The sequence below is a fragment of the Dendropsophus ebraccatus genome, chromosome 1 (genome assembly GCF_027789765.1).
Source record: "Dendropsophus ebraccatus isolate aDenEbr1 chromosome 1, aDenEbr1.pat, whole genome shotgun sequence".
Classification (NCBI taxonomy): domain Eukaryota; kingdom Metazoa; phylum Chordata; class Amphibia; order Anura; family Hylidae; genus Dendropsophus; species Dendropsophus ebraccatus.
The window spans coordinates 90,652,759-90,680,676 of NC_091454.1; the positions used below are offsets into that span (position 1 = coordinate 90,652,759).

Genomic DNA, 27,918 nt, shown 5'->3' on the forward strand with positions numbered 1-27,918 from the left:
GATTCCATTCATACCCATGGAGAAAACCCCTCAAGACTGAACAGTTCCGAGAGTCTAGGATTTTTCCACACCGCTGTATATATTGTAAAGTCTGTTACTTTAAAGGAGAAGTCCTGTGAAAATTTTTATTAAAGTATTGTATTGCACCCCAAAAGTTATACAAATCACCAATATACACTTATTACGGGAAATGCTTATAGGGTACAAACCCACTTGACGTATTTGCTGCGTGAATCAGTCTTAAAAATAAGCAGGCAAAACGCAGGTTGGCTTTATACAATTGTTCTGCGTTAAAATACGCAATTGCGTATTTTTGAAGCGTGAAGCTACACGCGTTTTGCTAACAACAACAACTGATGCTTTGCTAACAACAAGCTTCACGCTTTAAAAATACGCAATTGCGTATTTTAACGCAGAACAATTGTATAAAGCCAACCTGCGTTTTGCCTGCTTATTTTTAAGACTGATTCACGCAGCAAATACGTCAAGTGGGTTTGTACCCATAAAGTGCTTTTTTTCCCTGCACTACTGCATCAAAGCTTCACTTCCTGGATAAAATGGTGATGTCACGACCCGACTCCCAGAGCTGTGCGGGCTGTGGCTGCTGGAGAGGATGATGGCAGGGGACCCTGAGGGACACAGGGCACTGGAGGGACACTGAGCATCCCCCTGCCATCATCCTCTCCAGCGGCCACAGTCCGCACAGCTCTGGGGGGCTGTAGGAGCATTAATCGTGTGCAACCTCATGTTTTCTGCTTCTTTTCCAAAATTTGCAATTTGATGTTTGAACAAACCCATAGAGGCAAAGGGTATTTTACTAAACAGAAATGTAGACACAAACAGCATATATATATATATATATATATATATATATATATATATATATATATATATATATATATATATATTTATTTATATATATATATATATATATATATATATATATATATATATATATATATATTATGTGTGAGTTTGTATGTATTTTTTCCACTATGTTTGTTTTTTCTTTGGACAATATATAAATGTTCTTTGTACCCTGTATATGATAGTAGTATGTCAACATGAAATGTTGTTATAGGTAGAAGCTGTAAACCAGACAATCACCATTGAACAGTCTCAGTCTGACCGCACTAAGAGACCTTTTAATCCGGTTATGTAAGTGCCTTTCTCATCTCCCTCTTAAGGTGCCTTTACACAGAGAGATTTACTTGACAGATCTTTGAAGTCAAAGCCAGCAATGAATTTGAAAAGAGGAGACATCTCAGTCTTTCCTGTATGACATGCTTTACTGTTTATAGTCTGTTCCTGGCTTTGGCTTCAAACATCTTATTTTCATATACACTGTTGAAATGCACATAACATCTGGGATAACACCTCTCACAATGTCACCTCTTAAACAATGTTGAGGTTTTGTGTAATAATAGCCAGAACCAATGGAAAGTATGACAATACTGCAATTTCAGGTTTCAAGTGTACTAATCCATTACTTCTTTTTGTAGGGTAAATTTGCCCCCAGATCAGGTCACTAAAGTAACCCTGGGTAGGTTACATTTTAGTGAAACTACAGCAAACAACATGAGGAAGAAAGGAAAACCAAATCCAGATCAGAGGTACTGTACAAATGCTTAATGAAATGGCTACTATGTCTCATCATTGGATCTTATATCTGCACTTTGCTCCCTCAGTCAGTAAATTATGCAACTATGACATAGCCAGAAAAGGATCATAAATGCAGGACATGTATAAAGGAAAGAATGAGATGCCTCATTTTTCCCTGCCTTTTCCTTATAAATTACATAGAAAACCTTACTATGAAAACACAACTTCATTGTTGTTTGCATTAATCATATTTGCTGACACTTTCCTGGTTGCCATTTTTACAGGTATTTCATGTTGGTGGTTGGTCTGTATGCTGTAAGTAAGGAGGAGACCTACCTAATAGTCGCACATGTCTCTGAAAGGATCATTGTAAGGGTATGTCATTAATATTACTTTATATTTTAAAATCTGCATGACAGTAAAGTAAAATGTATGCATGAGTGCATTACTACCAAATCACAATTTTAATAAAAGTAACTGCAGTTTCGTCTTTGCAAAAAAAAAAAGAAAAAGGAAACACATGTTAAAGATAAATATAAATAGACACAAAACACCTAGGCTGTTTTGTTTGTTGCATATATTTTAAGTTGTTTTTGGCTGTAAAAGAGCCTAAAAGCAACACCCTTAAATGACCTTTTATATTATTGAGTTTTGTTGAACTTAATGATAAAATGGCTCTTTATACATACACATTAAGTTTACACCTATAGGCTATGTTTCCACAATGTAAAAATAAGAGAAAAACAATGGCTGTTATTAATAATCATGATTATTAACCCCTTAAGGACAGAGCCCAAACTGACCTTAAGGACTGCACCAATTTTCATTTTTGCATTTTCGTTTTTTTCCTCCTCGCCTTCTAAGAGCTATAACTCTTATTTTTCCATCTACAGGACATTTGAGCTGTAATATAAGATTGAAAAAATGTTGGGGGAGATTTATCAAACTTAGTGTAAAGTCAAACTGGCTTAGTTGCCCCTAGCAGCCAATCAGATTCCACCTTTCATTTTCCAAAGAGTCTGTGGAATGAAAGGTGGAATCTGATTGGTTGCTAGGGGCAACTGAGCCAGTTTCACTTTACACCAAGTTTGAAAAATATCCCCCGTTGTGTGCATGTAGCCTCAAGAGTGGGGGCTCTTTTTCCACATTTTCATTTGAGAAAATGCAGTTTACTTTTTAAATTAATCTGAATAGCGCCTTAAAGGGGTATTCTGGACAAAAAATTTTTTTCAAATTAACTGGTGTCAGTAAGTTATACACATTTGTAAATTACTTCTAGTAAAAAAAATCTTAGGCCTTCCATTAGTTTTGTACAGTTCCTGTCATAGACAGAAGTGTCAGCAGAGAGCACCGTTTCAAAAATATAGCACTTCCTGCAGCTGATAAACAATGGAAAGACTGAGATTTTTATATGAAACTAGATTTGCATTTCCAGGAAAATACATAGTGCTTGAAAAGAGCGCCCCTTTACAGTGACTTCCCTTTAAGAGAAACTTTAACCCTGGGTGCCATCCCTTTAAGAGCGACTTGGGTCCCGTCACTTTAAGAGCAACATGGGTCCCGTCCCTTTAAGAGTGACTTGGGTCCCGTCCCTTTAAGAGCGACTTGGGTCCCTTTAAGAGCGTCATAGGTCCCTTTAACAGTGACATGGGTCCCGTCCCTTTAAGAGCGACCTGGGTCCTATCCTTTTAGGAGCAACATGGGTCCCGTCCCTTTAAGAGCGACCTAGGTCTCATCCCTTTAAGAGCGACCTGGGTCCCGTTGCTTTAAGAGCAACTTGGGTCTCTTTAACAGTGACATGGGTCCCGTCCCTTTAAGAGCGACCTGGGTCCCATCCCTTTAAGAGCGACTTGGGTCCCTTTAACAGTGACATGGGTCCCGTCCCTTTAAGAGCGACTTGGGTCCCGTCCCTTTAACAGCGACTTGGGTCCCGTCTCTTTAAGAGCGACCTGGGTCCCTTTAAGAGCGACTTGGGTCCCTTTAACAGTGACATGGGTCCTGTCCCTTTAAGAGCGACCTGGGTCCTGTCCCTTTAAGAGCGACTTGCGTCCCGTCACTTTAAGAGCGACCTGGGTCCCGTCTCTTTAAGAGCGACCTGGGTCCCTTTAAGAGCGACTTGGGTCCCTTTAACAGCGACATGGGTACCGTCCCTTTAAGAGGAACTTGGGTCCCGTCCCTTTAAGAGCGACCTGGGTCCCTTTAACAGCGACATGGGTCCCATCTCTTTAAGAGCGACTTGGGTCCCATCCCTTTAAGAGCGCCATGGGTCCCTTTATGAGCGACTTTGGTCCCTTTAAGAGCGAATTGGATCCCTTTAAGAGCGAATTGGATCCCTTTAAGAGCAACTTGGATCCCTTTAAGAGCGACTTGGATCCCTTTAAGAACGACTTGGGTCCTTTCCCTTTAAGAGCGACATGGGTCCCGTCCCTTTAAGAGCGACCTAGGTCTCATCCCTTTAAGAGCAACCTGGGTCCCGTCCCTTTAAGAGCGACTTGGGTCCCTTTAACAGTGACATGGGTCCCGTCCCTTTAAGAGCGACTTGGGTCTCGTCCCTTTAAGAGCGACTTGGGTCCCGTCCCTTTAAGAGCGACCTGGGTCCCTTTAAGAGCGACTTGGGTCCCTTTAACAGTGACATGGGTCCCGTCCCTTTAAGAGCGACCTGGGTCCTGTCCCTTTAAGAGCGACTTGCGTCCCGTCCCTTTAAGAGCGACCTGGGTCCCGTCCCTTTAAGAGTGACTTGGGTCCCTTTAACAGCGACATGGGTTCCGTCCCTTTAAAAGCGACTTGGGTCCCGTCCCTTTAACAGCGACATGGGTCCCATCCCTTTAAGAGCGACTTGGGTCCCTTTAAGAGCCACTTGGACCCCTTTAAAAGCGACTTGGATCCCTTTAAGAGCGCCATGGATCCCTTAAAGGGACCCAGGTCGCTCTTAAAAGGACCCAGGTGGCTCTTAAAGGGACTCAGGTCGCTCATAAAGGGACCCAAGTCGCTCTTAAAGGGACCTAAGTCGCACTTAAAGGGACCCAGGTCGCTCTTAAAGGGACCCAGGTCACTCTTAAAGGGACCCAGGTCGCTCTTGAAGGGACCCAGGTCGCTCTTGAAGGGACCCAGGTCGCTCTTGAAGGGACCCAGGTTGCTCTTAAAGGGACCCATTTCGCTCTTAACCTCTTAAGGACGGAGCCACTTTTCGTTTTTGCGTTTTCCATCCATTTAAGAGCCATCTTGGCGGAGACCCTGGCCGGCACCAGACACGGAGATCGAGATCGCTCCTCCGGGACAACGTTGCGCGGCTCCGCTCTGAACACCTCTTGCGGACGCATGACGTACGGGTACATCATGCATCCTTAAGAGGTTAAAGGGAGCCAGGTCGCTCTTAAAGGGACCCATTTCGCTCTTAAAGGGACCCAGGTCGCTCTTAAAGGGACCCAGGTCGCTCTTAAAGGGACCCAGGTCGAACTTAAAGGGACCCATTTCGCTCTTAAAAGGACCCAGGTCGCTGTTAAAGGGACCCAAGTCGCTCTTAAAAGGACCCATTTCGCTCTTAAAGGGACCCAGGTCACTCTTAAAGGGACCCATTTCGCTCTTAAAGGGACCCAGGTCGCTCTTAAAGGGACCCAGGTCGACTTGGGTCCCTTTAAGAGTGACCCGGGTCCCTTTAAGAGTGACATGGCTCCTGTCCCTTTAAGAGCGACCTGGGTCCCTTTAAGAGCGACTTGGGTATTATAATGGTAAAGATTATTGCTCGGTTACCATGACACTGTCACTGTTGTAATTTTTTTTTTGCAGAGATCAATTGTCCAGGTAATTTTAAGGAACTTTGTAATTAGGTTTATTAGCCCAAAAAATTTTATCATGAAAAAGCAGTTTGAAGCTCTCCCCCCCTGTCTTCATTGTTCTCCTATGAAGAGAGCTAAATAAAACACCAAAACTGGACAACTAAGAGTTAATCTACAAATACATCACAGTCTATCTCCTCTGACAGTCAGCACTGACCTCTCTGAGCTCTGATTACAGCTGTCACCCAGCTCCGTGCCTGTAATCCTTTGTTCTCAGCTTTCTGCTGTTTGCTAACTCCCTCCCCCCTCCCCTCTCTATAGAACAGACAGGGTTGTGTCTGAAGCAACAATTTCCTGATATTTTGCAGTGGATGGAAAAGAGGAGGGGGGGGGGGAGACCTGGGAAAAGTCTTTTTAAATAGATGGCAGATAATGGCATATTTTGGCTAATAAACCCAATTACAAAGTTTCTTAAAATCGCCTGGACTATTGATTTCTGCAAAAAAAAACAAAAAAAAAAACCCAACAGTGACTCTTTAACCCCTAGGCGACCCTGGACGTTCCCGTACGTCCAGGGCCGCCTCCATTTGTTCAAAGCGGGGCCGCACTCTGAACCGCTGCGGTCCCGGTTGCCGCTCGTAGCCTGGGATCGTGGCTATTAGCGGGCACGGTCCGATCACCATGCCCGCTAATAAAGTAATCGGATGCAGCTGTCAAAATTGACAGTTGCATCCGATTACTTGATGCGGCCCATTCCCTGGTGTCTAGCGGGGAGGAGCGATCCACACATCTTACCCCGTCCGGGGTCAGCGCCGTAATGGCGCTGATCCCGGCTCGGCACTCGATTGCTTCCGGCTGCAGCAGCCGGAAGCAATCGATGTGCCTATCTCATCGATCTATGCTGCATATCTATGCAGCATAGGGCTGGGTTCACACACAGTATATTTCAGGCAGTATTTGGTCCTCATGTCAGGTCCTCATGGCAACCAAAACCAGAAGTGGATTAAAAACACAGAAAGGATCTGTCCACATAATGTTGTAATTAAGTGGATGGCCATTATTTAATGGCAAATATTTGATGTTATTTTAAAACAACGGCCATTGTATTGAAATAATGGCAGTTATTTACCGTTATATGGCGGCCATCCACTCAATTTCACTATTGTGTGGACAGAGCCTTTCTGTGTTTTTAATCCACTCCTGGTTTTGGTTGCTATGAGGACCTGACATGAGGACCAAATACTGACTGAAATATACGTAGTGTGAACCCAGCCCTAGTAGATCTGTATGAGAGATCAGTGCACTTATACTAGAAGTCCCCCAGGGGGGCTTTTAGTATAAGTGTAAAAGTACAAATAAAAGTGTTGTTGTTAATAAAAAGCCTCCTCCCCTAATAAAAGTTTGAATCACCCCCCTTTTCCCATGTTATAAAATAAATAAAAAAGTAAATAAACATGTTTGGTATCGCCGCGTGCGTAATCGCCCGAACTATTAATTAATCACATTCCTGATCTCACACGGTAAATGGCGTAAGCGCAAAAATCCCAAAGTGCAAAATTGCGCATTTTTGGTCGCATCAAATCCAGGAAAATTGTAATAAATAGCGATTTAAAAAACGCATATGCGCAATCAAGGTACTGATAGAGAGAACACTTAATGGTGCAAAAAATGACACCTGACACAGCCCCATAGACCAAAGGATAAAAGTGCTATAAGCCTGCGAATGGAGCGATTTTTAGGAACATATATTTGTTAACAATGGTTTGAATTTTTTACAGGCCATCAGATACAATGAAAGTTATACATGTTACATATCATTGTAATCGTAACGACTTGTGGAACATATATAAGAAGTCAGTTTTACCCCAGGGCGAACAGCGTAAAAACAAAAATCCCCCAAATAAAAGAAATGCATTTTTTTTCCAATTTCACCACACTTTAAATTTTTTTTTTGGTTTCGCAGTGTACTTTATGAAAAAATTCAGCCTGTAATTGCAAAGTACAATTAGTGACGCAAAAAAATAAGGGCTCATGTGGGTTTCTAGGTGAAAAAATGCAAGTGCTATGGCCTTTTAAACACAAGGAGGAAAAAACGAAAACGCAAAAATTTAAATTGGCCCGGTCCTCTAAGGATTAAGGACCTTCCATATAATACATCTTCTATTGGCCAATAGTGGACATGTGACTGTGTGGATGTTGTAGACATTGCCTGACAAGACCTTAGAGTTCCTATTGGCTGCTATATTGCATATGTGCTGTGATTGGCTGTTATCGTTAAGAGTGTGGCCATTATTTCCAATGGGCCATTATTTTCTATGGGAAATTAGGGGTCTTTAAACGTAAATTTCTTAAAAACGAAAAATCCGATCGAAACGAAAAATAGCACACCTCACACCGCTGAGGGCTTCGAAACACAGTTTGAACAGCGTCTGTGCGCAAAGCGGTTCGGGCTGTATTACGCGCAGAAAAATGGCTGGAAGAAAGAAAGAAGAAGAAGAAGAAACGGAAGAAAAATACGGATTACAATATAGTGCTTTGCAAGCACTATAATTAATTTACAAATATATATAACTTTCTGACACCAATAATGTTGCCATATGCTGCTAGTTATAAATAGCCATGCTGAAGTATGTTGTACAATAGTAATTTACAATACTGATATTATTAGTAAACATGCATGAACCTGCAAATGCCAGCCGGCAGACAAGACAACTAACTCTTAAAGACACTCTCTTTTGTGATGGAGATTATGTAAGCACATGTGATGCCCCATCAATCAGATTTGGATGTTAAAGAATAGATGTCATCAAGATATTTCACAGAGTTTACATCTGCCAAAAGAAGAAATACATGAGCTTATAGTAACCCTGCTTTGTCCTTGAAATACAAAGACCTGCAAAAGATCAAAGATGCCGAAATGGAAATAGGGTCAAGTCTGGAAAATGAGGCAGGGGGAAAATTGCAGTCAAAGCTAATAGCAAATATATGTACAGTGGTGCCTTGGATTACGAGCATAATTTGTTCTGGGACCGTGCTTGTAATCCAAATCACTCTTAAACCACAGCAAATTTTCCCATTAGAAATCACTGAAATGCAGACAATTGGTTCCACACCCCAAAAATAATGATTTTTCTTTCTGAAAAACATGTAGAACAGATAAAACAAACAATGAGAAACAGCTGAATATGTGATATTATAAGTCACTGTACAGTATAGCAATCAGCATGTGGTGTATAATGTATAGTAACTGCATAACCCTGAATAAACAGCAGCGGTTTACAGGATGGGACTGCAGATCCCCATAATGCAGTAGCGTAGTACAACAGGCTTGAATAGAGAAGCAGGGCTGCTGTCAGAGGTCTGTGTGGTACATGACAGCAACGGGGAAGGGGTCTGAAACTTTATACACAGCAGTGTGTATAGCTGAGTGTGAGTGCAGGCAGATTATAGCAGGAATATAGAGGATGGGAAACACAAGGGCTGACAGAGACTGCAGGGAGCATGAAGGAATGAGCAGGGCAGATGTGGGCATAGTATATCAGCACTCTCTGTCCGGGGATAGAGGGGTTACAGTTACTGTATGAAGAGATTACCTCCACAGTCCTGTCCCCTGATGCAAGCCCTAGCCTGAAGTGGATCTGCTATGATTTGAAAGGTGAGGGAGACTTCCTGGGTCAGAGTACAGAGCTATAGGCCACACTATGCCGACCATGTTCCTCTCTCAATCCCCCTCCCACCCAGTACAGGGAGCTCTTAAACCAAAGCAATGCTCTTAAACCAAGTCACAATTTTACAAACTGTGAGCTCTTCTTGCAAAACACTCTTAATCCAAGTTACTCCTAAACCAAGGTACCACTGTATCTGGAAATTCTAATCTCTGATAGCTGTAAAGCTCAATAAATAGCCAAGACTGCTCCCAAGTGATGCATAAGTCTTAAGGCCCTATTACACGACCGGAAGATTTTCTGTAAGCAAGCACTAATCCCCCAGATTGGCATTCACTTACTGAGCCCATACACTGCTAATTGGGCAGCAGGGGCTGCATGGACATAGTTTCGAGCCGCCAGTGACCTACAGCTCTGCTAGCTGCAACATCACATACCTGGCTGAGTGATTGCCCACTCAGCCAACCAGTTGACTGGCTGAGTGGGCAATTCCTCAGCCGGGCTGTGACGTTGCAGCTAGCAGAATCGGGTACATCATGTACCCGGTTTCCAGCTGCAGATGACATCTGGCGGCAATGAACAGGACCTGGGATTGGCACAACACAGGCACAGGTGAGTTTACTTGTTTATTATTTTCTCACCACCCCCTGGCTGCCGGATGATTTTTAGTTTGATGGGACTTCTCTTTTAAGAGAATCTTTAAGAGAAGTTGACAGATTCCCTTAAAAAACAACTTTGTTTTCATTATTATTAAATCTACATTTTAAGGCCATGTGCAGACTATGTAAGAGATTTAGCGCTCTGTGACCTGTCCGGGTCACGGAACGGCCGGTCTCTGAAAAGATCATCCCGGGATGATCTTTAGGGCCGCAGAGTTCTGATGCAGGCGCATCCGTGCCTGCCTGCATCAGAACTCCCCACTGCACACAATAGAGAGTGCGGCCGCAGCGCAGCGAGAGATCCCCGTTGGAGCATATACTATGTGTATACGCTCCGGGGCCGAGATTCCATAGAAGGAAAGGCAACGTATATTTTCGAAAAAAGTCGCAACAACGGTCGTACTTTTACGAAAATATACGTTGTGTGGACATAGCCTTATATTGTAGCTTTTGGATTAAATAGAAACAGTTTGCTACAAAAGTAATTTAACTAATTATTGATGAAATATTCTGTATGTGCTTGGTCATGGAAACCATTGAACACACTGCACATACAGTATAGCTACACAGGACCTATAACTACTTAGCATGAATGCATGTACTTGTCATGTATTATGGAAAATATTGTTTCTGCTTTACATCTTAGGCATCGAACCCCGGGCAGTTTGAGAATGATAATGATGTCCTGTGGCAGAGAGGGCATGTCCCAGAGACAGTGGTATCTCATGGTCGAGTTGGAATTAACACTGACACACCAGATGAAGCCCTGGTTGTCTGCGGCAATGTGAAAGTGATGGGGACAGTCATGCATCCGTCTGACAGTCGAGCAAAGAGGAACATCCAGGAGGTGAGCCCCAGGAACTTCTGCTATGCTATTCTGATCTACACGGCTGTGTTTGGTATATAGCTTATTTAATACACCGATATAAGCGAATACCTAAGAAGAAGCATTCTGTTGTGATGCATACAGTTGGGGAGATTTATCATCATTATAGACCATTTTTTTGGAGTGAAAATGTCGCAAAATTTTGTGCACCTGCATAGCTGCGCAAAATTTGCGACATTTCACCTACTTAGACTGATCATGCCTACTTCAGCTTAAGCTGAAAGTAGGCATGATTTATCATGTGCGACTATCTAAAATAGTCGCACATGTGTCGCTAACTCACTCCACACTAGAGGTGGTCTATTTCACCCCCTATACTGTGGAGCCAGTTTGCTCCGTGGGTCTGTACGGGGGCGGGGCTTACCGGGACTGCCGAGGAAGCAGCAACAGGTAACTCCCAGCCCCTACCATCACCCCCCTCGGAGAGTGTACTGCACCAGCAAGGAAGGGGGTTAAGTGCCCCCTCCTTGCTGGTGCAGTGCACTCTTCAAGGTGGTGATGGTGGTGGGGTGATGGTAGGGGCTGGGAGTTACCTGTTGCTGCTTCCTCGGCAGTCCGGGTAAGCCCCGCCCCCGTACCGACCCGTGATGGGGGCGGGGCTTACTGTCATGGAGGCGCAGAAACAGGTAACCCCCAGCCCCTATCATCCTCCCCCCCTCATTGGAGAGCGCACTGTATCTGCTCCAGGAAGGAAGGGGGCACTTAACCCCCTTCCTTGCTGGTGCAGGTGCAGTGCCAGAACAGTCTGGTCCCCAGGGGGTTAAGTCCCTGGGAGCCAGACTGTAACTCCCATGCCCATGCTGAAGATCACCCAGCTTTCCCAGGGTCCTGTAAGGGTTAACCTTACAAAATGTTGGGAACGCTGGGTGATCTGCAGCATGGGCATGGGAGTTACAGTCTGGCTCCCAGGGGGTTAACCCCTTACTTGTTGTTTGTTTTTGCTTGTGTTTTTTCTTTTTTTCCAGATACCGGCATGCAGAGGATTACCGCAGATTCGTTTGGACTACATCGATGACCGGCGGAGTTTAATGTTCAATAAAATGGTCAACGAGGGGTGTGGGGGTGTTTTTATTTGAATAAAAAAACATTTTCTAGGTGTGTTGTGTTTTCTTTCATTACTATATAGACTGATAGACGGAATCCATTACTTAGTCAGGGCTTAGAGTTAGCCGGTATAAAATGGCTAACACTAACCCCCCATTATTACCCCAGTACCCAATGCCACCAGGGGTACTGGGAAGAGCCGGGTGCCAGTGGTCCCGGAGTGTCAAAATTGGCGCTCCTGGACTGGGCAGCAGCAAGCTGGTAATATTTAGGCTGGGGAGGGCCTAAACCAATGGCTCTTCCCACCCTGGTGTTACCAGGCTGCTGTTGCTTGGTTTTTAACTCGGCTGTTTATGGAAAAGGGGGGGAACCTATGCGTTATTTTAAATTTATTTATTAAAAAATAACTGCATAGGGTCCCCCCCTTTCCATAACCAGCCGGGTTAAAAACCATGCAACAGCAGCCTGGTAACACCAGGGTGGGAAGAGCCATTGGTTTAGGCCCTCCCCAGCCTAAATATTACCAGCCTGCTGCCGCCCGGTCCAGGAGTGCCAATTTTGATGCTCCGGGACCACTGGCACCCGGCTCTTCCCAGTACCCCTGGTGGCATTGGGTACTGGGGTAATAATGGGGGGTTAGTGTTAGCCATTTTATAGTGGCTAACACTAAGCCCTGACTTATTAATGGATTCCGTCTATCAGACAGCTTCCACTACTAAGCCTATAAAGTAATGAAAGAAAACACAAATACACCTAGAAATTTTTTTATTCAAATAAAAACACCCCCACACCCCTCGTTGACCATTTTATTGCACATTAAAGTCCGCCGGTCATTGACGTAGTCCAAACAAATCTGCCGTAATCCTCTGCATGCCGGTATCTGAAAAAGAAAGGGAGAAGAAAATGCTCATTACCTTGGAGGTGAACCAGGGCCAATGAGACTATTTAGAGACAATTCTGAGAGTATTTAGAGACAATTCTGAGCCAAACAAATCAGCACCACTTTAAATTGCACTTTAAATAGACCAGTCTGTTCTTACCAAAGCAGAAATAGACCACACCTAGAAAAATCCCCTGTTGATAAATCTCCCTAAGTGTTCCTACAGCTTTGTCTTCTACAACTATAAAGGCAATGATAATATTTGTGTCTGTTTACATACATATTGTCACATTAATACTGTAGTCAGCAGGTTGTAGAATACAAAGAATGTCCGTTTTCCCACATACTGACCTATAAAAGGTCATTTTTTTCTATAAACCAAAACTTTACTTTTGTCTTGTACATCTTTACTAAACAGTAATTTTTATATACTACTACAGTATTTTTATACACTACTGGGAAATCTTCCATGTTTTCTACAGTGGCAATAGCAATATTAGGCCACGTTCCCACTTCGTATTAGTATCAGGTAAAGCGGCCAACTCATTAAATATAGGGCCAATAATAATGATCATAATCCTTATTAGCGGCCGTTTATGTTACTAGATGGCCGCCTTCCTTGATATTTTCCCACAGTGGGAACATAGCCTTAGACATTTAATAGTGGTATGCTTTACTTTTTTTTTTTTTTTATAAAAGATGTTTAGCATTTACACACATCACATTTAACAGTATAGTGATGTTTTCTATGAGCATAGAACAGTTTTTGTATTTATGGCATATGAAATATATACATATATGATATATGTTATTCAGACTATAAGACTCACCTGACTATAAGACCCCCCCCCCCCCCCCCGGTTTAGACAAGTGAAAACAGCAAAATATTTACTTAAATAACTAAGGAGTGATTTTTTAACAATTAGCGACTTTTATTACCATATTACACAGAACGATGGCTGTTAGTTACGATTGTTACTACGATCTTTATTGTGATCATTACTATGATCGTTTATTCCTTCTGATCCCAGCAAAACAATGAACAACGTGCAATTACACTGAACAATTAGTGAAAAAAAGCAGAACTTGAGCGAACAAATGTGGAATTACAGCGACCGATTAGCAAACGGTTAACGATAATTTTACGTTCAGATCTAAATCAACGACATATGAACGATTTTTCGAACGTTGCCTGTAATTACACGATTAGAACGATTATCGTTTAACCCCTTAAGGACGGAGCCAATTTTCGTTTTTGCATTTTCATTTTTTCCTCCTTGTGTTTAAAAGGCCATAGCACTTAGTCACTAGTCACTAGTTGTACTTTGCAATGACAGGCTGAATTTTTTCATAAAGTACACTGCGAAACCAGGAAAAAATTCAAAGTGGGGTGAAATTGAACAAAAAAACGCATTTGTTTTATTTAGGGGGTTTTTGTTTTTACGCCATTCGCCCTGGGGTATAACTTTTATTTTATCTGATGGCCTGTAAAAAATTCAAACCATTGTTAACAAATATATGTTCCTTAAAATCGCTCTATTCCCAGGCTTATAGCTCTTTTATCCTTTAGTCTATGGGGCTGTGTGAGGTGTCATTTTTTGCGCCATGATGTATTCTTTCTATCGGTACCTTGATTGTGCATATACGACTTTTTGATCGCTTTTTATTAAATTTTTTCTGGATTTGATGCGACTAAAAATGTGCAATTTTGCATTTTGGGATTTTTTTGCGCTGACGCCGTTTACCGTGCGAGATCAGTAATGTGATTAATTAATAGTTCGGGCGATTACGCATGCGGCGATAAATGTTTATTTATTTACTTTTATTTAAAACATGGGAAAAGGGCGGTGATTCAGACTTTTATTAGGGGAGGGGGCTTTTTATTAATAATAACACTTTTTTTTTTTTTTCACACTTATACTAGAAGCCCCCCTGGGGGACTTCTAGTATAAGTGCATTGAGCTCTCATTGAGATCTTTGCAGTATAGATATACAGCAAAGATCAATGAGATCGGCACTCGGATGTTTTCGGCTGCTGCAGACGAAAGCATCTGAGTGCCAAGCTGGGATCAGCGCCATTTTGGCGGAGACCCCGGCCGGAGCAGGATGCATGGATCGCAATCCACCCCACTAGACACCAGGAACCGGCTGGATCCGGTAATCGGATGCAGCTGTCATCTTTGAGAGCTACATCTGATTACTGTATTAGTGGTCACGGCGATCGGACCGTGCCCGCTAATACACGTGGCCCCGGGCTACACGCGGCACCCGGGACCACGGCGGTTCAGAGCGGGGTCGCCGCGCGGCCCTGCTCTGAACACCTCTCGGGGACATATGACGTACGGGTACGTCATATGTCCCTAAGAGGTTAAATTCGAACGATATAACGATTTTTCGCACGATAATCGTCCCGTGTAAAAGGGCCCTAAGGCAGTAAATTGGCAGTGGAGAGATCCTATTACCTTAGTGTCATCTTCTGGCCACTCAAACAAACTGCAATGGTGCATGTTGATACCCTACTACATTTAGCTGTCCAGGTTAGGTTGGGTGGGTTCACACAAGCTGGCTTTTTTTTAGTGTATTTTGGTCTCAGGTCCCATCGTGATCGCAGGTTTTATTACATGACCTGGCAGTATGATAAATTCCTTTGATCTAATATGTTTTCTTGTTAAAAAACACTTCTTATAGTCTGAAAAATGTGGTAAGTTTATAGGTTACATGATACAGGTATTGGTCTAGATAAAAAATGTTAAAGGGTTACTCCAACAAACGTTTTTTTTCTTTCAAATCAACTGGTACCAGAAAGTTATATAGATTTGTAATTTACTTCTATTCAAAACATCTTATTCCAGTACTTATCGGCTGCTGTATTCCCTGCACAAAGTGGTGTATTCCTTTCAGTCTGGGGAGCAGAAGAGTTTTTCTATTTTGCTACTACTCTGGACAGTTCCTGACATGGACAGTGGTGGCAGCAGAGAGCACTGTGTCAGACTAGAAAGAATACACCACTTCCTGCAGGACATAAAGCATGTAATAAGTACTGGAAGACTGGAGATTTTTTAATAGAAGTAAATTTCAAATCTCTGGCACTTTCTGACACCAGTTGATTTGAATCAAATGTTTTTTTCGCTTTAAGATTGCAATTAACTTTCTTACCTTCTTGCTTTAAAAATTTAATTCTGGGAAATGTAGTTGGAGATTTATCAAGCAGTCTTATAATAAGAATATTCTTTGTTGCTCATTACAACCAATCAGAACTCAGCTGTGAAATATCAATGAGTTCTGATAAAATGAACGTTGAGCTGTGATTGGTTGCCAACCAAATTTTTTTTACTCATTTTTTTGGTTCTCTTTATTTATTTTGAGAAGTTATGTTAGAATCCTTATGTAGTTTTAGATCATTACAAATATCTAAAGCTAAATCCTGGAACAGTGTTACTAGACATAAAATGAAACTTGACACTGAAAAAGAAAAAGGGGTTTACATATTACATGATGTTTCTTTCAGGCTGACACAGTGGAGCAGCTTAGAAGAATAGCTCGGATGAGGCTGGTAGAGTATGATTATAAGCCTGAATTTGCATCCGTCATGGGAATTGATTCTCTTCATGAAACAGGTCATATATAGTATTAATTTTTTATTATTAGAATTTCAAAGTTTATATGGTTTTTCTTTACATTTATATGAATTCTGATATGGTATGTATTCCCAGGAGGTAATATTACATCAGATGGACAATTAACTAAAACCAAAGTTGCCTTTATCAATAAAAATGTTTACATGGTTCCTGTGTCATTTTTACATGGTTGCTGTGTCATAGACTGGAAGCTATATAATATGATAAAAGATCTAGAGAAGATTTCCATATCTAATACAGTTATACTTGTAGGACTTATCAACTTGAAGATTTTTGCAAATATATTCATTTTGAAAACTTGCCTCCTTCTCCTGACATGCTGCTCTTTCCATCCCATTGCGGGACTGTGACTTACAGGGGCCACCCTGGTGTTTCCCTATTTAGGTCCCAAAGCTCGTAACAGAGTGAGGACCTGAGGGACTACGTATCAGGGTGGTTTGGTGCTTTCCCCAATAGGAGGCACCCCCTTGGCAATGGGCTTCCTTCTCTGGAGAGAGGGATATCTGGCTATTCCCGTGTTTTGAGATTCGTAACTGAGGCTCCACTGACCCCTTTTTTGCATATTCAAATTTTGTATGGGACAATCAATGGAGACTCGTAAATGAGTACTCCATTGGAATTTTTCACTGTTCTCCCTGAGTTCAGTGATTGTTGTGTTTTGTTGCTCTATTTATCATTGCCCCAGTAGCCAGAATCCTGCTCCACACTGACGAGGGGCAAATACCCCGAAACTGCAGTCTGTGGATGGATGCCTAGCCTGGGTAACCCTTGTCTTATGTTGTTATACTCGCCACAGAGTTAGACTTTGACTTACAGGGGCCACCCTGGTGTTTCCCTATTTAGGTCCCAAAGCTCGTAACAGAGTGAGGACCTGAGGGGCTACGTATCAGGGTGGTTTGGTGCTCCCCCCACTAGGAGGCACCCCTTGGCAATGGGCTTCCTTTTTTGGAGAGAAAGATATCTGGCTATTCCCGTGTTTTGAGACTCGTAACTGAGGCTCCACGGACCCCTTTTTTGCATATTCAAATTTTGTATGGGACAATCAATGGAGACTCGTAAATGAGTACTCCATTGGAATTTTTCACTGTTCTCCCTGAGTTCAGTGATTGTTGTGTTTTGTTGCTCTATTTATCATTGCCCCAGTAGCCAGAATCCTGCTCCACACTGACGAGGGGCAAATACCCCGAAACTGCAGTCTGTGGATGGATGCCTAGCCTTGGTAACCCTTGTCTTATGTTGTTATACTCGCCACAGAGTAAGACTTTGACTTACAGGGGCCACCCTGGTGTTTCCCTATTTAGGTGCCAGAGCTCGCAACAGAGTGAGGACCTGAGGGACTATGTATCAGGGTGGTTTGGTGCTCTCCCCACTAGGAGGCACCCTTGGCAATGGGCTTCCTTCTCTGGAGAGAGAGACATCTGGCTATTCCCGTGTTTTGAGACTCGTAACTGAGGCTCCACGGACCCCTTTTTTGCATATATATATATATATAAACACACACAGATAGTATACATATTACTCATAAGCCCCCCTTCACCCTACTGGATAGACCAATGGCCTTATGCATGGTGGGCACATAATTCAACAGGTGTAGATTTCTGACATGGGATACACCTGTTTGCAGATGTAAATCATGATAAATCAGGTGCAAACCGGGGGGGTTTGCACAAAAATCGACGCCTTTTTCTGAGGCGTACACCAGGGCGCAGATTAATAACCATGCTCCTATACATTTATATATAGTTACATTGTAGCTATATATACACACCAGCCAGAACACTGCTTTTAGAGCAGTGTGTTGGTCGATAACCTAGACAACTGCCTGTAAATGGGAAAAAAGGGGCATATAGGGAGGCAAGTTTGCTAAATGAATGAATGAATTTGCAAAAATATTTAACTTGACGTTTCCTTGACTTGATGTTTAGCTAGTTAGCTAAGTGCGGATAAACCTTAAACTTCATCATTTTTAGCCACACATCCTCTTTTCATACAAGCCTATAACAATAATTTTACTGGCCACACAAAAAATGCCATCAAATGAAAAACAAGTGTTTTATTGTTTTCGCGATAACGATCGAATCGTACGTGTAAACGCGGCGAACGATCGAAAAATCGTTCATTTTGATCTTTTAACATGTTCATAAATCGTTGTTCGCCGATCACAAAAAATTCGCCGATCGTTCCGTGTAAACAGTCGTCTCGCGATAGTCCGGCCGCCCGCCGCCCGGCCCCCCGCTCATCCGCAGCCCCCTACGTCGGCTCGATCGCCACCCCCGTTGCCGCCACTCTGATCCACACCCCTGCCGCCCCGATCGCCTCCCCCGCCGCCACTCCGATCGACACCCCCGCTGCCTCGATCGCTACCATCGCCGCCGCTCCGATCACCACCCCCGCCGCTCCGATCGCCACCCCCGCTCCGATCGCCACCCCCACACGCCGCCCCCCCCCCGCAGGGGGCTGCGGGGGGGCGGGCTGCGGGCGGCCGGACTGCGGGCGCACGATCGCAAAACGATTTTTCTGTACGATATATTGTACCGTCTAAACGCTGATCGTTATAAAAAAAAATGTGTTACTTCGAAATCGTTAATCGTACGATCGGCCAATAATCGCCTCGTGTAAACTTAGCATTACACAAAACAATTATTTGGAATGAGAGTTCCTGTAAACACTCATTTAGCCAATAGATACAATAGAGACAATTTGACAATATTAATGCAATTTGTGGATAGTGCATCCTCCAATTTTTCTATATTTATATTAACATCATTGTTTACAAAAAGAAATGTTTTTGTTGAACTCTATAGTTAGTTCAATAGCCCGACATATTTAACAATCAGATTTAGATTACTGAATTATTGTAACTTCAGCGTAGATGCATGATATAAGAAACACAAAATAAAACTCTTGTCTTTCTTATAGGTTTAATTGCCCAAGAAGTGAGAAATGTTCTGCCACATGCTGTTAAAGAAACAGGCAATGTTACATGTGAAAATGGAGAGACAATAGAAAACTTTCTCATGGTAGACAAGGTAACTACAATATATGTTATTATATATATATATATGTATATATATACTTTACACAAAAAAACTGTTCTATCTGGTAAAATAAATTGTAAAATTGTAGAATTGTAGAATTGTAGAATTGCCCCAGTCAACAACAGAATTAAAATATATCATACAGAAGAGCAGACAGAACATGAAAGCAGCAGGTGCTGCAACTTCACTGGTTGAGCAATCAGAAATTAGATGTTCTGCAACAGCTGTGGGTGGGGTCGCTGGCAGGAGTGCTGGGGGAGAGGAGGCAGGGTGGCATGGCTGTGATGAACAGCTGAGGGAAAGCAATGCATTTTTGGAATTGTAGTACTAGACAACAGCTCAACCAGGAAGTACAACCAGAACTAAGACCCCCAAACAAATAGATTTTTGGTGGTTTTAGAGCTGGGCAGGCAGGTTAGGATTGCTATACCATTCTGCAGCATGTTTATTTTTACCCTATGTCAGAGCACCCCTTAAACCAAACCAAAGAATTGCTCCCAGAAGAGAAAGTTACTCTATTAATTTGTTAATCTGTACACTACTGTTTTGGAATTGTTGCATCTCATCAATACAGAGAGACTGGCTGGCTGGCTGGCTAGGCTCTGGGGAGTAGAAGTGGGACTGGAAAGTAGTGTATCTCATCGAGGAGACTGCCACACTGGCATTTGGATACTTACTGTATATAGGCCAAACAATGTTTAATGGGGAAAAACAACGTGTAAAGTACATTTGCATTGAAAGAAAAAGAGCTTGCTATTTGCTGACACTTATAGGAAGGAGCATCTCTACAAGTCATACTTGACCCTTAAAGGGAAACTATACGGAGGTTAGAAGTATCTAACCTGCTGATATGCCCTATAGTTCACAGGGCTCTGAGGATGATGGTAATTTTCTTATCTTAAGCCTTGGCGCCATTTTCAGGAACTTCACTTTATTAGAGATATAAATTAGATGGTTTGGTGCACTGGAAGCTGGACTACCACCCTGGGACTACTGCCACAGCCGGCCCACCCTTTCTAATAAATATTGGGTCAGGGCTCTGCAATGACATTACCCCTGTGCTCATCATTGCAGAGCGCCAGATGAATATTCATTAGAAGGGGCAGGCTAGCCAGGGTGAATCGGTGCACTAAGGGTTGTAGCCCCCCCCCCCCCCATTGCACCAAATGGCTTCATTTACATATCTAATAAATTACAAAATTACAAAGTTCCCAAAAAACAGCATTAAGGTAACCTGCCAATAGTTTCCCTTTAAATACTGAGAAATATTATACAAGCTAGAATGTCTTCCAGATCTCTTGAAGTTTTTTCACCTTGTCAGTGCAGAGCAAAGTGAAGGGATGCTACTTCCCATAGGTGGAAACAGAAAGTAAACTCTTTTCCTTCTGGCTGCAGACCACCTCTGTGCAATACGTAATATTAACAAAGAAAAGTGTGCCTCATTTACTCTTCTCACTACTTTGTTAGGACCAGATCTTTATGGAAAATGTAGGAGCTGTGAAGCAGCTCTGTAAACTGACAAATAACCTTGAAATGAGGATTGAGGAGCTTGAACTGTGGAACCAAAAGCTTGCCAAATTAAAACGAATAAGCAGCTTAAAGCAAACCACCAGTGAAAGGTCTCATTCAAGGTTAGCGAACATTCACTAAAGTCTTACAATGAAACAATATGCATGGATTATTCATGGGTTATTACTCTGGGAAATGATTAAAAAAAAGTATTGCAGCAATACTTGAGATGTAAGAATGTAATATATTCTATAGTGAATAAGTAAAAGTGAAGAAATCAGATTGTGAGTCTACTGTCTGTGTCATTCTGTTAAACTTGGGGTCAGTCAAATAAAAAGAGCTTTTTATATCCCATTGTAGCCTCCTGTTTATTTCTATATCCCACAGTTTCTGAGATAGGAATTGTACTCCCACTGAATTGTAACATGGAAGGGGACTTTATTTAAAAAAGAGGCATTGATGCTATGATGAGGGAAGGGATGTTATGAATCTTCTAATCACACCCCCTTAGCCTACAAAATACCTAAACCCCTAAGTTTTGGGTATAGAAAGCAGGTAAATTGTCAGGGCACCTGAGGCTACCACCTTTTAAAAGTCAGAGATCACTAAATATTTGTTTTTTGTTATTTACAGATTTAGCAAGATCAATCATGTCCCACTTCAAAAAAAGGCAACTCCTGTAAAAACTAAAAAGGTTAGTGGGAGAAAAGAACAGTACCTTCAGGTAACTCTAGCAAGCTAACATTTCAAGAGACATTGCTGGGCATTTTCAGGGCTTGCATTTAAGACGTATAGGACAAACACCTGTCACTTTATGAAGTATTATCAGGTAACATTCAGGTTTACTTTGGTCTGAAAAAGGGATTTTGCACTTTGCACTTAGACCACACTTTAAAGACATAGGGGGAGAATTATAAAGGGTGTAAAATTTAGACTGGTGCAAACTGCCAACAGCAATGAAATGAAGGAGGAGCTGTGATTGGTTGCTGGAGCCAGTTTGCACCAGTCTAAATTTTACACCCTTTGATAAATCTCCCCCTTAGTGCACCCTCTGCTGTCCTCCTCTTGTCACTTCATTGTATTCATTTAATTACATCTCCCTAGGAGCAATTTGCTTATTTTATACTGACCAATCCATGTACCCACTAAGATGGTTTGGCTGTGTCATTAAATGCATGTCTAAAATATATGCTCCAGCTTTTTGCAAAATAAGCTCACAGAGCAGAGAACATGTCCATCTCACCTAGCCCTTCTTAGTGCCCCTTGGTGTTTATTGCAACATGCTGTACTTGTCTGTTTCTGCGACTTTAATCGAGAATGAATGAAGCGATGTTCAGCCACCTTCATTCCAACAGGCACTAGCGGTTGGACCCCCTGCTATGAAATAGTTATACCCTATTCTATATAGAAAGGATAACATTACAGTATCGGAACACCCCCTGTAAGCCCGTTAACTAAGCAATCTGACCTTTTGAATACAGTTACCGTAAACTAACATTGCAATGTTACTTTCCATGAATACATTCTGTTTTTGCTTCTTTTTTTTCTATTTGCAGGTTCCTACCAAGCAACAACAATGCTCTAAAAGGATTTTTCAAACAACTGTAATTGCTTTGATCTCTGTTATGGCACTTTGGTAAATAAAATTATTTTTTTTAAAAGAAATGCACAATACTTTATGAATAGAAATAAGCATACTTGCCAAAAGTTCGGGTTTTCACGAACCCGAACAATTGGCATTTGAATCCCACTGCCTGAAGAAGGTGGATGCTTGAAAAACATGGATATAAGCTGACTGTATCAATGTTTTCCAGGCAGTCCTCTGGTTACATCTACCTTTTCCAGGAAGAGGGAATTAGATGCTGATAGATTGGGTTCGTGTAAACCCTAACTTTTGGCAAGTTTGCTCTTCTATTTATCAATAAGGTATACATCATAAATGGGTATTACCATGTTAGACTTTTATTGCAGATGCATCTCATCCCACAACTATCTGATAAGTTGGGACTAGTAAGGAGCAAACCTCCTAAAATTTGTACTAGTAGGATTTCCTGTCATATTATAACGTGCATAATAAGCAATGTTATGGTTGGGGTTGTCAGCATTGTGGTTATTGTATCTAAACAAAAATTGTCAAACTTCATGTACACAATCTTTTGTTTATGAATGTAACTGATTTTACTACTGCTGTGATTATAAATTGTTTCCATATCTTTTAGTGCTTTGACTATATCTACATTGTATATCCTCTATGTCCAAGAGGAAGCCATTGAGCGAGACCAACCACCATTACAGTAAGTAGACATAGGGGTAGACATAGCAGAATAAGCTCATAAATACCTCCCTTATGTCTCTCTGAGGCTGCAAAACTTATAGGAAGTTTGTTTGCTATTGCGTTTTAATGAGGGAATTTTGGATTTTTTCAGTGCATTTGCAGTTTTTTAAAATTGCACAAGGTCCTGTTGTTTACATGCATATTGGGTTTCTTTTAGGGATGATCCGAACCTGGTTCGGGTCGGGTTCATACGAACTCGAACCCTCGGAAATGATTCCCGCTGTCTGCCCTCTCCGTGGAGAGGGTGGATACAGCGGGAGGACCACCTGGAAAACTGGGATACAGCCATAACCATAGGCTGTATCCCAGTTTTCCAGGCGGTCCTCTCGCTGTATCCACCCGCTGCACGAAACGGGCAGACAGCGGGAATCTGATGCAGAGTGTTCGGGTTCATACGAACCCGAACCTCGGCAGATTCGGACCATCCCTAGTTTCTTTTCTACCTCTTTTCCCCCCCAATTCTTCAATACAAAACCTGGAATCGCATGACTTACTGGGCAAATAAATGCTACACAAGAAGAAAAACTATAGTAACTTACACTGCAATGACAAAATGGCAGAAAAACAGAAAGAAAAAAAAATAAAGCAGCAATAACTGCTGGCAGTTTTTTTTTTATCCATAAAAATGCGCCACAAAAGTTATGTCTCAGGGAAGCCTCACAGACAGCCAGTAATTGGTAAGCCAAACAACCGGTCTACTGGACCCAGGAATCTTTTTCCAATGTGCAGTGGGTCCCCTGGCTCCTGTTAAACTACACCGGTTGCATAAGTGGTACTTTATATTCATTTTTGCATATTCATTATCAATTTTTTCTTACAGAAACCAATACTTTTATAATATTTTAGATATTTTTTCTTTTTTTTCTTTAAACTGTATTAATATAATTAAAATAATTTTTCTCTGTTTCCCTATCAGGAATAATTTTACGGACATTGCAAGTTCACTAATACCTTCAGTTTACACAACAATTGGTAAGTTCCAGTGAATACAGGACTATTTTGTTTGGATTTTTAAACATTGTGTAAAAATGGCCTTAAAGCAACTCTGTACCCACAATCTGCCCCCCCCCCCCCCCAAACCACTTGTACCTTTGGATAGCTGTGAGTAGCTTGTGGGTAGAGTCACTTTAAAAGGGGTCGTCTGGGCAAGAAAAAAAAATCCCATTTCTGAGATGTCTTGAAAAAATAGCGAATGAGTAATACTCACCTGTCCTGCTCCCCTGCCAGTGCTGCATTAACTCTCTCAGTCCCCAAGTCCTTTTGGCTTATTTCTTGTTTCTTTGTTTACATTGTGACCATGCAGAAACATATTTAATTAACCAGTGGCAACAGTAGTATCCTGCCTTAGGGCCAGTTCACACGGAGTAAAACTGGTGGAATCTCACCAGCGTCCGTGTCATGTGAATGTCATGTCAATTCTTCCAAGTGGAGAGAGGAGGCACGCGAGCCCTCCCATAGACTGCCTGTATGACACGGAGGCTGGCGGAAGTCCGCCAGTTTTACTCCGTATGAACTGGCCCTTAGTCAGGGATAGGCTGAGTGGGGTAGTTCTTGCACAGGACTGCAATGTCACAGGAACCATAAAGAAGCCAAGAGGATTGGGGAACCCAAAGAGTCTGTGTTGCAGTGGCAGGAGAGTATGATGAGTGAATAAAGCTTTGTGGTTTGGTGGCTTTTTATTCTTTTCCAGACAACCTCTTTAACTAATTAAACAAATATTTGTTTGTAATCACATAAAATAAATGTCTTCATTTAACAGCTATAACGAAATCTATGTCTACCACTACCCGACATTCCCCATTGGAAGGACAGGAAATAAACTTCTGTGAACTTTTGCCCTGTAATCAAGTATACTGCTGTTCAATTCAGGAAAGCAAGCTGAGAAATAGTTTTGAAAAAGAGCCATATTTGGAAAAAAGTAAGTAGGCACTTCTATAAGGAAACACTGCTTCAGAATGTACTAAAGCAAATGATATTTTTTTTTATATTAATGGGTCACTAAGTTTTATTTTCTAAAAACTTTTGCATCCCCTAGGGACATGTCAAAAGTCTCTGTGCCAAGTAATCATCACATAATGTAGTTTTACTGGCCATGCGTATAGATAAAGGGAGGAGACAGCTTTAAAGGGAACCTGTCAGCCCTGACAGTGGGCCAGAAACCACCCTACCACAGGATAAAGCGTGGGATAGTTACCCACTCCTGGCCGTCCCGCTCCAGATGCCAGTCCCATCGTTTAGAAATCACTGCTGCGTTCATTATAGAAATGAGCAGAGATGAGTCCGATGCTCATAGGAATTCACTACTCAAAACAATGGCCGTTGTTTTGAGTGCCATATAGCAGCCATTGCTTATACATTGTGTGAACCTAGCCTTAAGGTGTACAATTCTCCCCACTATTTTTAGTTTAAGGGAGGCCTGGATGCTTTTCTTGAAAAATAGATTATTACAAGTTCTGGGCATTAGATTTTATGTGATAAGGCGCTGATCCAGGGATTTGTGCTGTTTGCCATTGGAGTCGGGAATTAATTTTTTTCCCTGTGATGGGGGAATTGGCATCTGCCTCACAGGGGTTTTTGCCTTCAGCATGGTAGAGTTTCTGTAGGTTGAACTTGATAGACTCTTAATAACTATGTAAGTATGCAGAATCAATGAGATACCAGATACCTTCCACACGGATGTGCCATAGTTGTAACAGAGTAGTGTTGATGACAATTCTACAAACTAAAAACAACTTTTATTAGTAATTATTAAAAAATTTAAAAACGCCACAATACATTTAATTACATCAAGATCAGCCAATTGCTTTCCTAGTGTGAACCGGGTCCCAATATAGCCAAATGGAGGCCTAACACTATTTTGACCCACAATGTAAACAATACATATTCACATACAACTAAGTATTGCAAACGGAACTACCCAACGTTTTTCCCCGTATTATAGCTGATAAAAGCGGTTCATGAAAGGTTAACTGTTCCAATTAGCCATATAATAATAAACAATAGAAAGAAATTCATATGAAAAATAGGGCTCAAAATTACTGGCAACACAAATTACATTCAGATAAGGTTAAGGTTAAGATTTGGTTAAGGTGCAATATCACTCATAATGTCCTGTATCAGTGGACAGCCGTCCATACAAAGACACACACAGTGCAGTGTTAGCCCACTAATGCCCAATGATCACACATCAGAAGGGTACAATACAATATTGTGTAAAAGATATGGCTCATCTGAGCCTCTTACTGTGCCCCTGCTATGTTAAGCAAGATGATTTAGTATGGCAGCCAGTCTTAGTTGTATGTTAATATGTATCGTTTACATTGCGGGTCAAAATAGTGTTAAGCCTCCATTTGGCTGTATTGGGATCCGGTTCGCACTAGGTGAGCAATTGGCTGACCTTGATGTATTTAAATGTATTGTGGCTTTTTTAGTTTTTTTTTTTATGATTACTGAATAAAAGTTTTTAGTTTGTGGTACGCCTCTGTGATAGTTGTTTGGTTGAAATACGTACTACTCTGCCTTGGTCAGTTTACGTATTTTGCTGACACTCTCTGATTAGAGATGGGCGAACTTTTCAAAAGTTCGTTCTGACCGGACTTCCGGATTTCTTTGAAAAGTTTGATTTAACCGAATTTCAGATTTTTTCAGATTTCATAGTTTAAAGCATCTATATGATACAGGGGTAGTGTATTTGGTTGAATTTAGGGCTTTACATGTCAGTAACATCATTATTAGAGATGAGCGAACCGGGATCGGGCTCGAGTCGATCCGAACCTGAACGTTCGGTATTTGATTAACTGGGGCTGCTGAACTTGGATAAAGCTCTAAGGTTGTTTGGAAAACATGGATACAGCCAATGACTATATCCATGATTTCCACATAGCCTTAGGGCTTTATCCAAGTTCAGCAACTACCGCTAATCAAAAGTTCGGGTTCGGATCGACTCGAGCATGCTCCAGGTTTGCTCATCTCTAATCATTATCTTTTCAATATCTCAAAGTCAATTTTTTTTTAGACTTCAATGTTCACCACTACAGGGTCTATGCAGGAAATTCACCATTACAGGGTCTATTCAGGAAAAAGGGTCCAACTATAGTACTTGTATATCTGTATAGTAATTTTCTACACACATGCACGAAGTATATATTTGTGTCTCAGGAAAACACCTATGTCATATACACTCTCGCAAGGGTCCAACTATAGTACTTGTATATCTGTATAGCACTTTTTTTTAGAGTTTTATTCTTCACACATGCACAAGGTATATATTTGTGCCTCAGGAAAACACCTATGTCATATACACTCTCACAAGGGTGACAGTATAGTACTTGGATATCTGTATAGCACATTTTTGTTCTGTGCACCCTTTGCTCTCCTATGCCTAATCTATCTACCTATCTATCTTTCACCCTCTCTATTTTTCTCTCTCAATCACTATATGTTTCTCCTCTCCGCTTTCCTAATAATCTGTTTGTGTTTGGTTTTGTATAATATCTTCTCAGTACAGCAGCGTGCATCAGCAGCGTCTTGTCACTGACAAGCAAAGGGGGTGGGTTAGTGCAACATCCTTGCTGATTGGATGTGTTCCGGGCATTATGGGAAAGCGCTTTTCCCGCCCAGAACACTTCCTGCTTTCTAAAATGGAGGCTGCCATTTTAGAAAGCATGAAAGAAAAAAACATTCGGAGCGGACTTCCAAAAAACTGAATCCAACCGGACTCGGACTTTTGGAAAAATCCGAACCGGATCCCATACCGGCCGAACTGGTTCGCTCATCTCTATCTGTGATATGTTTGATCACAATTCTATTCTCTATTATATGCAAATTGTGCCGCCTAATCATTTGTACATATATTTTATATGCTTAATTGGTGACATAAATAATTT

The 27,918-nt window shown here is 41.7% G+C and overlaps 1 protein-coding gene across 3 annotated transcripts in view; it reads left to right on the top strand.

Moving 5' to 3' along the window:
• Positions 1-27,918, top strand: part of MYRFL (myelin regulatory factor like) — a 73,159-nt gene that overhangs the window by 16,990 nt on the left and 28,251 nt on the right. For all 3 annotated transcript variants that reach the window (XM_069975134.1, XM_069975144.1, XM_069975153.1), the window contains 12 exons: positions 1,082-1,158; positions 1,503-1,613; positions 1,887-1,977; positions 10,349-10,549; positions 16,021-16,129; positions 19,070-19,179; positions 20,656-20,819; positions 21,331-21,391; positions 22,254-22,333; positions 22,917-22,991; positions 23,949-24,004; positions 24,792-24,950. In XM_069975134.1, coding sequence (XP_069831235.1) covers positions 1,082-1,158; positions 1,503-1,613; positions 1,887-1,977; positions 10,349-10,549; positions 16,021-16,129; positions 19,070-19,179; positions 20,656-20,819; positions 21,331-21,391; positions 22,254-22,333; positions 22,917-22,991; positions 23,949-24,004; positions 24,792-24,950 — 1,294 coding nt within the window. The remainder of the gene's footprint in view (positions 1-1,081; positions 1,159-1,502; positions 1,614-1,886; positions 1,978-10,348; positions 10,550-16,020; positions 16,130-19,069; positions 19,180-20,655; positions 20,820-21,330; positions 21,392-22,253; positions 22,334-22,916; positions 22,992-23,948; positions 24,005-24,791; positions 24,951-27,918) is intronic.